A 14,179-nucleotide genomic window follows, 5' to 3' on the forward strand; every position below is an offset into this window, starting at 1 on the left:
TGCAGCGCCTCATTAGCATACACAGCACTTACACTGCATATACCCGACATGGCCACTGGGTGGCACTGCAGCCCCACAACAGCGCACACAGCACTCACGGGGCATGTACCAGCCATGGCCATTCAATGGGGCAGTGCACCCCACATTAGTGCTGGCCATGTGGCTGGCAGTGCATGGTGTTGCTTGCATAATCCCCGAATGATGCAGCTGCTCATCCTGCACCGGGGTCCCCAGGCCTTTCCCGTCCGTGCCAGGATCACTCCCCTGCTGCGCCCTGCTCTGGGGTGCGGCGCCCCTGTGCCATGGCCTCAGCTGGGACACGGAGGGAGGGGAGCAGGGCAGAGGGGCTGGAGCTGGGCAGCACGGCCCCGGATCTCGCTGGTGGGGCTGGCTGGGGCTGGGAGGGGGCTGGGTTTGGGAGATGGCTGTGGGACCCTCCTGTTCCTGGTGGAGCAGGGGAGTTGACCGCTTCAGGTTCAGAGACGGGGCGGGCGGCACTTCCCTGAGGCGGGAGGGAGGGAGCCCCAGTGCAAGGGGGTCCGTGCACCAGCAAGTCCCAGCCCACCGTAGCATGCAGGCCCAGAGCCCCACACAGCTCTGTCTGTGACCCACCCAGCCCCACTGGGCTGGGCTGAACCCCCTAGAGCTCACGGCATGCCACCCGGGCCCCATCAGACCTCACCCAGACTTGGCCTTCTCTGCCCCTAGACCTGCTGCACACAGCAATGTGCTACACACACACCCAACAGTCCCTGCACACACACACACACACACACACACACACACACACCAACACCCCCTGCACACACACACACCTCAACACTCCCTGCACACACACACACACACCCCAACAGTCCTTACAAATACACACAACCTGCTCATACACACACACACCCTGCACGCATTCACACACAACAGTCCCTGCAACAAACCCACACACACCCTCTGACAGGGGGGTTGCCCTTTCCAACTCCTTCCCCCAAGACGCCATCAGTCCCTGTTCCCACGAGGCAGATGCCGCCTCCCCCCCCCCCCCCCCTTCGGCCCAGCAACACCGTGGCTAGGATCTGTGGCCTGCAGGGCTCCCTGTTTCAGAGGGGAGGCGGGGGTTGGCCTCCAGGCCTTGGAAGGGCAAGGAATGTCGGGGGGGGGGGGGGGGGGGGTGTCAGGTTCCCAGAGACCCATTAGGGCCGCCAACCATCCAGGATTGCCCAGCACTCTCCAGGAATTAGAGACGAATCTTTCATTAACGATTATGTTGTGTGATGAAACCTCCAGGAATACGTCCAACCAAATTGGCCCCCCTACGACCCACGCGGGGAACATCTGCTCTGCACCCAGCTGGATCCCACGGCCACGGCTTTTCCAGGACACCGTGGCTGCGAGATAACAAATTCCCCCCCCCTTCCCCGGCTGGGTTCAGCCAGCGGTGAGGGGGAGGGCAGGGCACGGGGGGAGGCATCTGGCCCAGACTAAGCTGCTGCGCATTAGCCCCAGAGCAGTTATGACATATCTCGAATACCCGCACGCTATCTACCACCCCCTGCCGCTACCCGGGCTCCGCTCCCGCCCTGCCACCAGCCGCACCGCGCCCAGACGGACGGACGGACGCACGGCCCAGCATGTCCGACAGCCCCAGCCCAGGTGGGGACCCCGAGGGGGGGCCCCCTGCTGCGCCCGAGGAGCAGCCCCCCTGCGCCGAGCTCAAAGCGGCCCTGGAGAAATGGTGAGTCCCGGTCCGGCCGCCACGATGGCGGGCTGTGGGGGAGGGGGGTGGTACGTACTGGGGGGGCTGGCACCCCGTCCAACCCGATTCATGGGGCGTCACTGCAGGGAAAGGGGGGCACAGGAGGCTCATGGGGTAGGGGTGGCGGGGCTCAGTGGGCAGAATGGGAGTGGGGGCAGAGGGGATCAGCACTGTGGGGACTGGCGGTCTCAGTGGGATGGAAGCAGGGAGCTCAGTGGGGCAGAGGGGCTCAGTGGGTAGGGGGTGGGGGGTCTTAGTGAGGCAAGTGGGGCAGGGGGTCTCAGTGAGGTGAGGGTCCAGGGATTTAGTGAAACAGGTGGCTAAGTGGAGAACTCGGGGGGGGGGGGTCAATGGGGTAGGGATTGGGGGCATTCATGGGGCCGAGGAGTTCAGTGGGGTGGGAAGGTTCAGTGGGGGTTGGGGGCTCAGTGGGGCAGGCATCTCAGCTGGGCGGGGGCAGGGGAGCTCAGTGGTGGGGCTCAGTGGGATTGGGGAATCTCAGTGGGGTGGGCGGGTCTCAGTGGGGTGGGGACAGTGGGGCAGGCACAAGGAGCTGTGCCATGCACTCCATGCCCAGTGCCCTGGGGTGTGGGGCAGGGGCCCAGTCGGGGGGAGGCAGGATGATGAGGGCTGGCGGAGTCCTGGCTCCATGATGCCTGGGGCCAGATGGGCAGAGGGGCGCCTGGTGCTGGCCATGGGGGGCCGGGAGGCTACAGGGGCCCAGCGCCGGCCCAGAGGAGGCTCCGTGGCCCCAGGACACCCACACGCCCCATGAGGCAGCCAGCACCACTCCCAGCACAACCCACCCCACAGGGAACATAGGGGTCTTCCACTCAGGAGCACGCGCCCCACCTGCCCAGCCCCAAACCCAGCAGCCACCACTAGCCCCCCCCCCCATCCAGCCCCAGACATAGGGGGTCCGAGGGGCACGTGCGAGAGAGACAGACAGAGCAGTGTGAGTGGGGTGGACAGGGGTGTGTGAAGTGTGGGCTTGAGGTGGTGTGAACGGGGCAGACACGGGGTGGACAGAGCGGTTGGAATAGCGGAATGGCCGAGGGGTGTCGATGGGGGTGGGGGTGGCTGATGGGGTGTGAAGGGGGTGCCTGAGGGGTGTGAATGGGGTGCCGTTGCCAGGGGTGTGCGGTGGGAGCTCTGCCTTGCTACAGGCTGTGAACGTGGGTGCACCCCAGGGAGGGGGTGAAGGCAGATGGCGGCAGTGACAGACCCAGGGGGGTATTTGGCTGGATGGAGGGGGTGTATGGGGATGGAGGGAGGGATGGGGGGTGAGGGGGGTGTACGGGGATGGAAGGAGGGATGGGAGGTGAGGGGGGAGTACAGGGATGGAGGGAGGGATGGGGGTGAGGGGGCTGTATGGAGGTGGAGGGAGGGATGGGGGGTAAGGAGGGGTGTACGGGGATGGAAGGAGGGATGGGGGTGAGGGGGCTGTATGGGGATGGAGGGAGGGATGGGGGTGTGTATAGGGATGGAGGGGTGTCTAAGGGGTTGGAAGGGTTGGCTCCCCCCTGCAGTGACAGCCCCCAGGCCCCCCGTGACTGGCTCCCAACCCCACTGTCAACTAGAGCCCGGGGTGAGGCTCAGTGGGGAATGTCTCAGTGGTCGCTCTGCAGGGGGCTCAGTGGGGCAGGGGGCTCAGTCAGTTACCGAGGGCGTTCCCCCCCCCCCCAGGAGTTTGTCCCCCAGGTCACAGGCCCAGGGCAGTGGTTCTATCATCCAGGCCCCCCGGTAGCCACCATGCCCTGTTCCCTTTCTCCCCACCCAGGGTTGACGCCATCCCCACAGCTGGCCATGAGGTCCAGTGGTTAGAGCAGGAGGCGGCTGGGAGGCAGGACTCCTGAGTTCTCTCCCTGCCGCTGCCCCCCTATGACCGTGGGCATGTGCGTGCCCCCCCTCAGGGCTGTAATTGGAGCTGAGCGCCCCCCGCGGGGTAAGGCGCTTTGCTCACGGCGCTGCCAGGAGCTATTACTATGATTCATACGCTCCCCGCTCACATCTCCGGCGCCCGGGCTAATCCCGCTGGCGGGCTGAGTGCGACCCCCCACCCCCCGGCCACACCCCACACTCCTCCATGGGGTGCCCTTAGCCAGCTGCACCGCACTCCCAGCCCCACTGCGCCCCACCCCACCCTGGCACGCAGGCTGCAGAGCCGGCTGGCCGACGCCTCCCCCGGCAGCGCTTTCCATCACCCGGGCCCAGCTAATGTGGCCCGACAGGGGCGCGCCGTGACCCAGCGCCTGGCAGCAGCTGCTCTGCTGGGCCGGGGGCAGCGAGTGGGTGGAGCTCACTAGGCTGGTTAATTAGTGGGGGGGGGGGTTAGCGAGGCCACTGCGTCCTCCCCCCATCCAGCCTGAGCCCCGCAGCCCCACCTGGGATGCATCCAGGGCTTGGAAGGTCACCGGGGAAACAGAGGCACCATTGAACCCTGGAGTCCGGCCGGCCGGCCACTTACCGGCTCTCCCTGCTACGCCCCTCCTATCCCTGAGCCGAGGAGGGAACCCAGGAGTCCTGGCTCCCAGCCTCCTCCCCCCCCCCCAGCTCTAACCACTAGACCCCACTCCCCTCCTAGAGCCAGGGATTGAACCCAGGAGTCCTGGCTCCTAGCCCCACACCCATGGCCACCCCTGCTCACACACACACTGCTTCCACCCCGCCCCAGCGCGATGGCCCTGCGGAGACGCGGCCCCCCCAGGGCAGATGCCCGTGATGGCTGGCACCCGCCAGGACACATGGGGCCGGCTAAGCGGCTGCCAGCACAGTCGTCGGTGACCCACATTCGGCTCTGCCACCCCGTTCCTATGGCAACCGGCAGCAGGCATGCCAGAGGAGGAGGAGGGGATGGAGGCTTGCCCCACGGTGCCCCCTAGAAGCCCCTCCTCCACCCCTGCCAGCCCCACAGTGCCCCCTCGAGACCACAGGAACCCGTAGAGACCCCCCGCCACCCTGCCTGCCCCACGGTGACCCCTAGGGACACCCCCTCTGCCCCACAGTGCCCCACAGAGACCCCTCCTACCCCTACAGAGCGACTGGCGCCCTCGCCAGCCCCCCAGCAGCCAGGGGCTGGTGGGGCTGAGCTGGGCGGGCAGAGCGGGGCCATCTGGGGCAGGCAGCCACGGGGCAGGAGGGTGCGGTGCTGACTCAGCCCCGGCCTCATTAGCTCTGGAGAAAGGAGCTGCTGGGGCAGCCAGGCGGGAGTAACTGGGAGGCCGGGAGGGGAGTGTGGGCACAGGGGGGGGGCATTAACCCCTTGACGCCCGGGGTGGAAACACTGCCCCTCCTCGCCTCTTCGTTCACCCCTCCCTGCCCATCCCCCCGCCATTTCCCCTCCCCCTTTCTCCTCCGCTCGACCCTACTAGACCCCATTCCCCTCCCAGAGCTGGGGATGGAACCCAGGAGTCCTGGCTCTCAGCCCTTCTCTAGCCCACACGGACGGGGGCTGCCCGGGAGCCTGATGCCGCTGAGCTGCCACCGCAGCCCCTGACTCCACGCCTGTGGCACCGAAGGGCTCCCCGGCCTGGCCAAGGGACCCTGGCATCCAGCCACTCACCCCGTCCTCCAGGGACACACTGAGGCAAGCTGAGTCCACATGGGAGCCCCCGTCGCACGGCCTCCCCTTCCTTGGCAGAGCGGCAGGTTTCAGGGTGAAGCTGAATGGGGCAGCTCCTCCTACTCCCAGCAACAGGCTCAGGCTCTCTGCAGACTCAGGCAGCGCCGCTGCCTCTCACACGCAAGTCACAGTTTTTCCAGCTTTGCTTCCTCACCCCACCAGGGCCAGAAACACAATTATTTTAGACAGAAACCCAGGTTCTGTTTCAATCCCACGATCACGGGTGCCGGGGCCCTAGGAATTCAGGCCCGTCACCTGTCCAGCCCCAGAGGCGGTGGCATCCAGACCAGGGACTCCCCCCCACACACACACATATGCCCCAAACCCAGCAACCACAGGATTTTCTGAGCCTTAAATCCTGGCTGGATCCCAGTTGTCCTGAAGTCTAACCCAGGGCTTTAACCAGCAAGCTAGGGGAGCAGGAGCTGGGGGTGGGGGGCTGTTTATATCGGCTCCAAAGGGTGTCAGGCTCTAGCCCCCCACCCCATCATGCCTCATCAGCACCCTGCCCCTGCCGTGACCTCCCTTCCCCCTCCCAGCAGCTCCCCCTTATCTGCACCCTGCAGCGCTAACTGACTGACAACTGGTGAGGGGTCCTCCCATCCCAGGCAGCTCCCCCTCCCCCACCTCTGCAGCAGCCTGGGTTTGAGATCAGCAGGGATCCCGGCTTGCCCCCCGCCTGGCCCAGCCAGGCTCCCAACCTGCAGGTCTGGGTCCCCTCTTACCATCCCTAGAACTCATTCAGCATCGTCCATCAGCAGATCTCAGAGCACTTTACAGAGTTTGGTATCATTATTCCCCATTGTACAGATGGGGAAACTGAGGCACCGGGCGATTTGTGGGGGCGTGAGATGTGGCTTACCCACAGTCACTCAGTAGGTTAATCCCAGTCCAGTGCTCTCTGCCCTAGGAAACACCACCTCCCACTAAACTATTATTATTTATTAGGTGTATTACGGTAGCACCTAGGAGCCTCAGTTACGGCCCGCTGGAACCCCACTGTGCTAGGCGCTGTACATTATTTATTAGGTGTATTACAGTAGAAGTAGGACTCCCCCTCCCTGCAATCAGCAGACAGGGTAGGGGGGCACTCCCCTGCACAGGGGCGATAAGATCCCATATGGGACACCCCCGGCAGCGCTGGGCTCCCTGTCCCCACCAGCCCTGGCAATGGGGCATCTCCAGCCTCGCCCAGCACTGGCCCTCTGCTGCCCTCATGTGGCCCTGGTCTGCTCCGAGCACGGCAGCCTGTGCCTGTCGCCCTCCCTGCGCCACAGCTCCCCCGTCCCACGTGGGCACCGTGACAGATCCCCGGCCAGGCAGCGGGCAGCGGGCTGTGTCTGGCCAATCTAACCCACCCACCAGCCCTCCCCATACACACTCCTGGCAGACAAGGGGCTGGCTGGAGGGAGGCGTGTGCTGGGAGAGGGAGGGATGGTGGGGACGAGATGGGATGAGGGCTCATTGGTTTCCCAGCCTCTTGAATCAGCTTTTAGGGAGATGGGCCCGTGGCTCTGATCGGGGGTCAGGAAAAGGGCAAGATTTCAAAGTAGATGGATGGGCTCATGGAGGTGATCCAGGAGGGGCAGGGAGAGGGCAGGATGCTGGGATGGATGGACCCATGGGTCTGACGCAGACAGGTTCCCCTCCTCCCCCATTTAATAAACCCCCCTCCGTTGTCTTCACAGCATGAGGGAAAACGGTGAGACGTCCTGCAAGGAGCTGTTGGAATCCTACCACGAGTGTCTCCGGGCCCTGGGCATCAAGGTTTAGCAGCCCTGCCCCCGGTGAGTCACCCTTCGCCCAGCCACAGGGAGGGGCAGGGAGAGCCCGGGGCTGGGCTAGCAGGGAGGCAGTGCTGTGCCCCCCACCCTGCACCACTCCCTTAGCCCCTGCTTTGCCCAACTGCCTCCCTGGGCAGCCCCAGAGGGGTCCAGTCAGGGCACCCTGTGCCCCAGCTCAGAGCCACATCCCCCCAGCTGGGTCCCCTCTTCGCTCTGGGGCAGCCTGCGCTGGAGTTCGGCTCAGCTTCCCCAAAGCAACGCCCTCCATCCCGGGGAGATGCAGAACAGCTCCCGCATCCCAGTGGATTCAGGCCCCCCATCAATGGTTGCCAAGCAACCCTCTCCATGGCAATGGCGCCGACGCTACCCAGGCAGCGGAGCTGGTTGGCACATCACTGCCAGGCCCATTTGGGCGCAGGAAACGCCCTGTCGGCCAACGCAGCCGGGCACAGAGCAAGCACCAGGTTTGCAAGAGAACTTCAGCTTTGTGTGTTAAAGGGAGAATTTGCTTTTGACTTACCTTTTTCCATCTTAAAAGACCATGACAGTCATCCCCCCCTCGTTCACATCCACACCCCCTGCTTTACACTCACACCCCTTTGTTCACATCCACACGCTGCTTCAATTTACACACCTAGTTCACACACTCAACCCATGCCCGTCCATTCCCACAGATTTGTTTCGGGGCAGAAATGGATTTTTTTTAGATCCAAGCTCAGATTTTATATTATTTTGTTCCCCCCTTTTCCATCCCCAGCTCCTTCTGATGCGAAGTGGCTCCCAGTTTCCAGCCTAGGGGTAATTTTTGCCCTGATTTGGTTAAAGGGAGTTTGGAAATGGAGCGCTAGGCTGCTTTCCAGGCGGTGGGGCGAGGGCACTGCCAGGCGAGGGGCAGTCAGAGAGGGGGAACATGAAGGGATCCAGGGCCCCCGCCGTGGGCTGCCCCTGGGTGTGAAGGGCCAGGTAGGAATGGGCAAAGGGCCACAGCCTATGGTGATAACAAACTTGGCACCTGTCCACTCTCCTGACCAGGTGCTGCTGGGAAATTTCACCGAGGGGAGGGGGAGAATGGAGAAGCCCAGGGGAATTGTGGGAGAAAAGTCCAAACTCCCACAAGCCCCCAGAAATTCAATGAAACCCAGGGCCTGGTGCAGAGTCACTCAGCGCCTGCCAGGGGGTGCTTAGCCAGGGTTCCCCAACAGGGCAATGGGGGACAGGGCCAGGGGCCTTCCCCCGCCCTCCACCAGGCTCAGCAATTCCTCGTCTCTTGCAGGGCTTGGCGTGGCCGAGGGGCGCAGCGTCACCCCCAGGACCCTGGCTGCGAGGGCGAAGCACAGCGGCACCGGCGGTGGAGGGGCAGCTGCGCTGGCTGAGGGGGGGCAATAAACTGGCAGCATTTTATCTGGGCTGGGTGTGCGTGATCAATGAGTGGCAAACGCAGCCTGCAGCGTAGCCCCCCCTTCCCAGGCGTCCATCTCCCTCCCCTGTCCAGCAGTGCCCCTGCAGCATGCCCCCCATGTTCCCCCCACCCCCCATGCTGCTGACCCATAGCCATCAGTCCCCTTCCTGCCCAGCAGTGGGCCTCCCCAACCCCCCATCTCACAGGGGGTACCGCTCCTCCTCGCACACCCCTCCCCCCAGATAGCAGGGGGCAGAGGATGGAGTAGGGAGGCGCAGGCAGACAAGGAAAGAGGGGTCAGCGCTAAGCCAGAGACACTGACCTCAGGAACATCTGGGAGTGTGGGGTTGGAAGGGGGGTTGGGAGCTCCAGGATCCCCTGGAAGAGGGAGATCTGGGGAGTGCAACAGCAATGGGGGGGGGAAACCAAGTGCTCAGAGCAGGTGGGGGGAGCCCTTCCCCCTCCCAACCCAAGGGGAGGCAGCTGCATGGGACATCTCCCCCTCAGCCCCCAGCAGAGATGGGGGGCTCCCATGGCCCAGGCTGCTCCCCCTCCGCCACTCTATGGGGTAAGAACCAGCCAGCAGACAGCTTGGATACAAATCTACAGCCTTTATTACAGCCCCTCCCCCCAGCGAGCCAGCCAGATGGGAGGCAGGGGGTCTCAGCGCAGCCCCCCAGCGCCGTGGGAAGGAGAGCTTTGCACCAGGAAGAGGGGCCGGAGTAACCCTCCCCAGCCTGGGGGCAGCTCCCACCCTGTGCCCCCTACATCCAGTCTCTAGTGGGTGCACCCAGCTGCCCCCGTCATATAAGCCCCACCCCACACACACACATCCTGGGCTGGTGCATCAGCTGCCAATGTGCTTCTCCCCAGAGCCAGCCTCCCTCTCTCTGGGAGGTGGAGAAAGAAATGAACCCAGCCTGAGCTGACAGCTCCTGGGGGAGGGGTGGGGGGGAGGTGATGCTCACCAGTTATTGCAGAAAGGACATCGCTGTAGTGTATTTGGGCCGGAAGCTAAAGGGTTAAAAGCCCCCAAGCCTCCAGGAACAATCCCTCCCCCTGCCAGCTGCAGCAGCCCCCTAGCCAACCCCCCCTGCCCTAGGGTAAGGGACTTGCCCCCAAAACTGACAGGAAGCCCTGCCCCACCACCTATCCCCCCTGCCCCCTCCCCCCCAGGGGTGGTACCCAGAGAAGGGCAGAAAGAGCAGTCGCAGCCTTGAGGGCACAGAGCAGAGGCCAGCGGTGGGTGGGGTGCCCAGGGCAGGACGATGTGGGGCAGGGGCAGCGCCAGCCCTTCAGTCCCGGCGCAGGTTCTTCAGCCGCTCCTCCAGGTCGGCGTCCGCATCCGCCAGCGCGGCGGAGGGCTCGGCCTTCTTCCCGGCCGTCACGCTGAGCGAGGCCCCCGTCGAGGGCAGGTCTGCGAGGAGACGGGGGTCAGACTGGTTGGAGCACCCCCCAGCCCCCACGTCCCCCCGTTGATTGAGGCCGCGTGGGGGCAGGGCTGGAGGTAAGGTGGACCAGCCCACCCAGAGCACCCCACAGCCCCACACCCCAGTGTCCTGGGGACTGGCAGCAGAGGCCTGCCCCAGCAGCTGCACTGGCCCTTGGCCCAGTCCCAGGGCAACCCGGCTCCCAGCCCCGCCCCTGCCTCGTGGGCACCCCATGCCAGGACCCCCCAGCCCGGTCCCGTTGCTGGGATACTCACTGGACAGCTCGTCGGTCAGGGTCAGGCCCAGCTCATCCAGCACCTGCGACACCACAGCATCACTGGGGGCAGAGACGGGGGCAGGTGAGAGCAGGGACACGGCCCAGACCCCCAGAAAAAAAGGAGCCGCGCCCCCAGGCTGGAGGAGGAGCCAGCACCTCACACACCTGGGGAAAGCTGCCAGGACAATGCGGGCACCAGCTCACACCCCACTCTCCATGGGCTTCACTCTGTCTGGGAAACCCCTCCGGGGGGCTTAGTCTGTCACCCATCCTGCTGGCTTCTGGGGCTGGATTGGAGCCAGCCCCCCCAGAGGAGAAAAGCCCCATGCCCCATTCCCCACCTCCCGAGCCAGCCAAATCCCCACCCTGGGTCCAGATGGGAGCCAGCGCCCCTTAGAAGGGAAAATCCCCATGTCCCATTCCCCACCCCCCCGCCCAGCCCTGTCCCCCCGCCCCCACCTCTCCTCCTCATCATCCTCATCTCCCATGGCGTCATCGATGGCGTCGTTCATCATCTCCTCCTTCATGTCCATGATCTCTGACTGCTTCTCAAACTCCATCATGATCTTCTGGATCTGGGGCAGCTTCAGCTGGTGGGGTGGGGGGGAGGAAGGTTATACACAGTCACTGCCTCGGGGAAAGCCAGTGGACTGGCCCTACATTGTCCTCAGCCAGGACAGGTGGGACTGGAGTAGCCAGGAGCAGGCCCCACCCCAGCCAGCGGCTCTGCCCCACTGCCCAGCCCCAGCCCAGCTGGCAGGAACCCACGTACCTGTCTGTTCATGGTGGCCATGGCCTTGGTGACGCCCTTCATGGCTTGGGCCATGGAGTTGTTGGACTTGAGGGTCTGGATCTTGAGTGACACGGCCTGGATGTTGGCTCGCATCATGATGAACTTCTTGACGTAGCGCCGGGTACGCACCAGGTCCTTGGCCATGATCTTCACCGCGTCCTGCGGGGGGGATGAGTTATAGCCAGAGATGCACACCCTGCCCATACCCCTCCTCCCTCATGATATTCGTCGCGTCCTGCCGGGGTGGGGGGCTGGAGATGGGTTACAGCCAGGAACACCCCCGATCTTCCCTTCTTTCCCCATTATCTTCACTGTGTCCTTCACTGGGGGTGGGTTACAGCCAGAGATGCTGCCCCCGCTCCCCCCATGATCGTCACCGTGCCCTGCAGAGGACAGGACGGGCTGGAGATGCATCCCCTCATGTGCCCTGCTCCCCCCCCGGCTCTGCCCCTTGCTCACCATCTGCCCCTGCTTCGCCATCTTCTTGATGTCAGCGATGATCTTCTTCTCCTGCGTCTCCAGCTTCTGCCGCTCGCGGTCCAAGTCCCGCATGGCCCGGTTCAGGGCCCGCTGGTTCTGCCGCAGCATCTCCTCTGGCGTCTTCCGACGCCCGAACAGCAGGTCCATCTTGAGTGGAACAAGGGGTGGCCTGCAGTGGTGGGGAGCAGCCGCTCAAGAATTGGCAGGAGGGGGACAGCAAGGGGGAGCCCCTGAGCAGCCTGACCCAGGCTGGGAGATGGGGAGCGAACCCTCTGTGATCTGACAATGTGTGGGGTGGTCAGCCGGTCAGGGCCAGTCTCTGCCCCACAGATTGCACTGGTCACACACCAGGGGAGCAGGGCAGCTATACCCCCCTCCAGGGGACCTCTTCCCCGGGAAGCTGACTGGGCCAGGCTACTCCCTCCATGCCATGCAGTGGTCACAAGGCAGGGGGCTGGCTCCAAGGTGCAGGTCTCCAAGGCATTGCTGTGCCAGTCCCAGGCTCAGAGCCAACACAGCTGAACCCTTCCCTGGCCTGGCAGCTCCTGGGCAAGGAGCCAGACCCAACTCTGGGAGGCACACGCAGGGTGGACCTGCCTGGCGATCCCGCAAGGTAGGGCGCAACCCAGGTCAGCCTTCACTCCAGTCTGCACGGTGGAGGGGGCTGGCTACCTCAAAGGAGGAGTATCAGAGCAGCAGGCAGTTTCTTTGGAGGGAGGGATCCCCCCTGAACCTCACCCAGGGGAGACACACCCCCACACACACACACCCCATTCATGAACCTCCTCAGACAAGAAAAAGCTGCTCTGCAGGAGCGAAGTCAGGCACAGACCCCTGCACCCCTGGGGTCACAGCTGATCACAGCTGCCCACAGCTCTGTTCTGGAGAATACAGGGGAAACACCACGCCCAATACTGAGGGGTGCTCAGGGCTGGCCGGCCAGCACGGGACTTACCCAGGGGAGAGAGCAGGCTAGATACAGCGGGTGGCGGCTGGAGGAGGCAGGAAATGCTGGACTGGGGAGCACACACACAGGGCGAGCTGCACAGATGGGGGGGGAGGGGGTCTCTCTGCTGCCTGGGTTTGGGGGCACGGCTCTGGCTGGACGTGCTGCCAGACAGAAATGGAGCCCAGGGCCACAGCAGGAGGGGACACAGGCCCCTACAAAGGTTATGCCCCCAAGACCTTCTGCTCCCCTCACAGTGCTCCAGCCCCCCCAGCCCGAGCTTCTCCCGCCTTCTTCCCTCCCCTCAGCCTCTCCACCACATCCCACCCCCTGCTCCCCACACCCGGCCCAGCTCTCCCTCCACTGGGCCCCCCAGAACCTTCCTCTCAGCCCCCAAAGCCTTCCCTACTACTGCCCACCCCCCACACCCAGCCCAGCCCTCCCCATAGCCCCCAAACCCTCCCCACTACATCCCACTCCCCACCCCCACCTTACTCCCTTCTCCCTCTGCTTTACACCCTCTCCGGCCCAACCCTCCCTCCACTGGGCCCCCCAGAACCTTCCTTTCAGCCCCCAAAGCCTCCCCACTACATCCCACTCCCATCCCAGCCCTCCCCATAGCCCCCAAACCCTCCCCACTACATCCCACTCCCCACCCTCTACTTTACACCCTCTCCGGCCCAGCCCAGCCCAGCCCAGCCCTCCCCTGGGCCCCCCAAGAACCTTCCTCTCAGCCCCCAAACCCTCCCCACTACACCCCGCCCTCCACATCTCGGGCTCGCTCCCCCCAGCCGCAGCGAGCTCGCCCTGCGCCCCTGGGCCGGCCTCCCCATGTCCTAGGGGGGGCCCGACGCGGGCCCCCCCGCTACAAAGACCCCGCCCACCGCACGGCAATGGGGGGGGGGACCCCCAGGACTCACCCCGCCGCTGCCGCCGCTCTCGGGCCGTGACCGTGTTTTCCTCCCTCTCACTTCCGCCTTCGCCCCGTGACGTCACAGATCACGTGACGGGAGTGTCAGGTGACGGGGCGCGGAAAGAGCGTCCCCCCCTGCCGGAAGTCACCGCCGAGGGGCTTTTAAGGGCAAAGTGAGACCGCCCCCGCCTCCGCGTCCTCCTCCGGCGGGCGGGCCATAGAGAGGAGGGCTAGAGCGCCTTCCCCAGCAGGAGAGACACGGGGCGGGGTTGGGGGGGAGGGGGGCAGGTGTGGGGGCGGGGAGCTGATAAAGGGCCCAGGGGCAGAGGGAGGAGATTGGGGGGGTTGGGCTGGTAGCTGGGGGAGGGGCTGGTGCTCCGGCGGAGGCGGACGTGCGGGGCAGGGGCTGTGCCCGGCCGCTGGGCGGGTTGCGGGCGCTGCTACACTGGCGGGGGGGCAGGGAGAAGGCGGGGGCGGGGTGTGGGAGTAGGAAGCAGGAGCCAGCCCGGCTGAGGCGGTTGTGTGGAAAGCGGGGGGGCAGGGCAGGGACCGAGTTGGGGGAGGGGGCTGGGTAAGGCTGGGCTGAAGGAGCCAGACACGGTTAGTGCAGCGACCCCGCTGAGCCGAGATTCACCCCCCCCCCCCCCACCGCTCCTTTCACCACCCCCGGGCACTTCATTAACCCCGTTTCCGCTCCCCCCTGGTGCCATGTGCGCCGTGGGCCCGGCCTTCCCCCCACAGCCCCCTTGGGCCTGGGGCGCTACCTGCTCTCGGCCCATCCCCCCATC

The 14,179-nt window shown here is 65.0% G+C and overlaps 1 protein-coding gene and 1 long non-coding RNA gene across 3 annotated transcripts; one reads left to right on the forward strand and one right to left on the reverse strand.

The window, feature by feature from the left end:
• Positions 1–1,397: 1,397 nt before the first annotated feature.
• On the forward strand, positions 1,398–8,578 carry LOC137143126 (uncharacterized). The gene is made up of 3 exons (XR_010917114.1): positions 1,398–1,726; positions 7,058–7,156; positions 8,427–8,578. It is a non-coding gene; the product is annotated as an uncharacterized lncRNA (long non-coding RNA).
• A 565-nt stretch (positions 8,579–9,143) lies between these two features.
• On the reverse strand, positions 9,144–13,543 carry CHMP2A (charged multivesicular body protein 2A). 2 transcript variants are annotated; one of them, XM_067532728.1, is made up of 7 exons: positions 13,399–13,516; positions 12,488–12,573; positions 11,512–11,701; positions 11,032–11,211; positions 10,719–10,849; positions 10,258–10,319; positions 9,144–9,969 (listed from the first exon to the last, which is right to left on the reverse strand). In XM_067532728.1, the coding sequence occupies exons 3-7, from the start codon at positions 11,677–11,679 to the stop codon at positions 9,848–9,850; spliced, it is 663 nt and encodes a 220-aa protein (XP_067388829.1). In that variant the 5' UTR covers positions 11,680–11,701; positions 12,488–12,573; positions 13,399–13,516; the 3' UTR covers positions 9,144–9,847. The 2 variants fall into 2 exon arrangements, with proteins under 2 accessions (XP_067388829.1, XP_067388828.1); XM_067532727.1 differs by lacking the exon at positions 12,488–12,573 and having other exon boundaries at positions 13,399–13,543.
• Between the last annotated feature and the right edge of the window lie 636 nt (positions 13,544–14,179).

Source organism: Emydura macquarii, unplaced genomic scaffold, assembly GCF_026122565.2.
Source record: "Emydura macquarii macquarii isolate MOO-44397 ecotype Brisbane River unplaced genomic scaffold, CSIRO-AGI_Emac_v2 contig_3296, whole genome shotgun sequence".
NCBI classification, from domain to species: Eukaryota; Metazoa; Chordata; order Testudines; family Chelidae; genus Emydura; species Emydura macquarii.

Excerpts from the sequence above, each read along its gene's own strand:
- CHMP2A (XM_067532727.1), bottom strand. The coding sequence starts at position 11,679 with ATGGACCTGCTGTTCGGGCGTCGGAAGACGCCAGAGGAGATGCTGCGG. Across the intron at positions 10,320-10,718 it reads GAGGATGATGAGGAGGAGAG|TGATGCTGTGGTGTCGCAGG; the intron begins GTGGGGGCGGGG and ends CTCTGCCCCCAG. Across the intron at positions 9,970-10,257 it reads CCTGACCGACGAGCTGTCCA|ACCTGCCCTCGACGGGGGCC; the intron begins GTGAGTATCCCA and ends GTCTCCTCGCAG.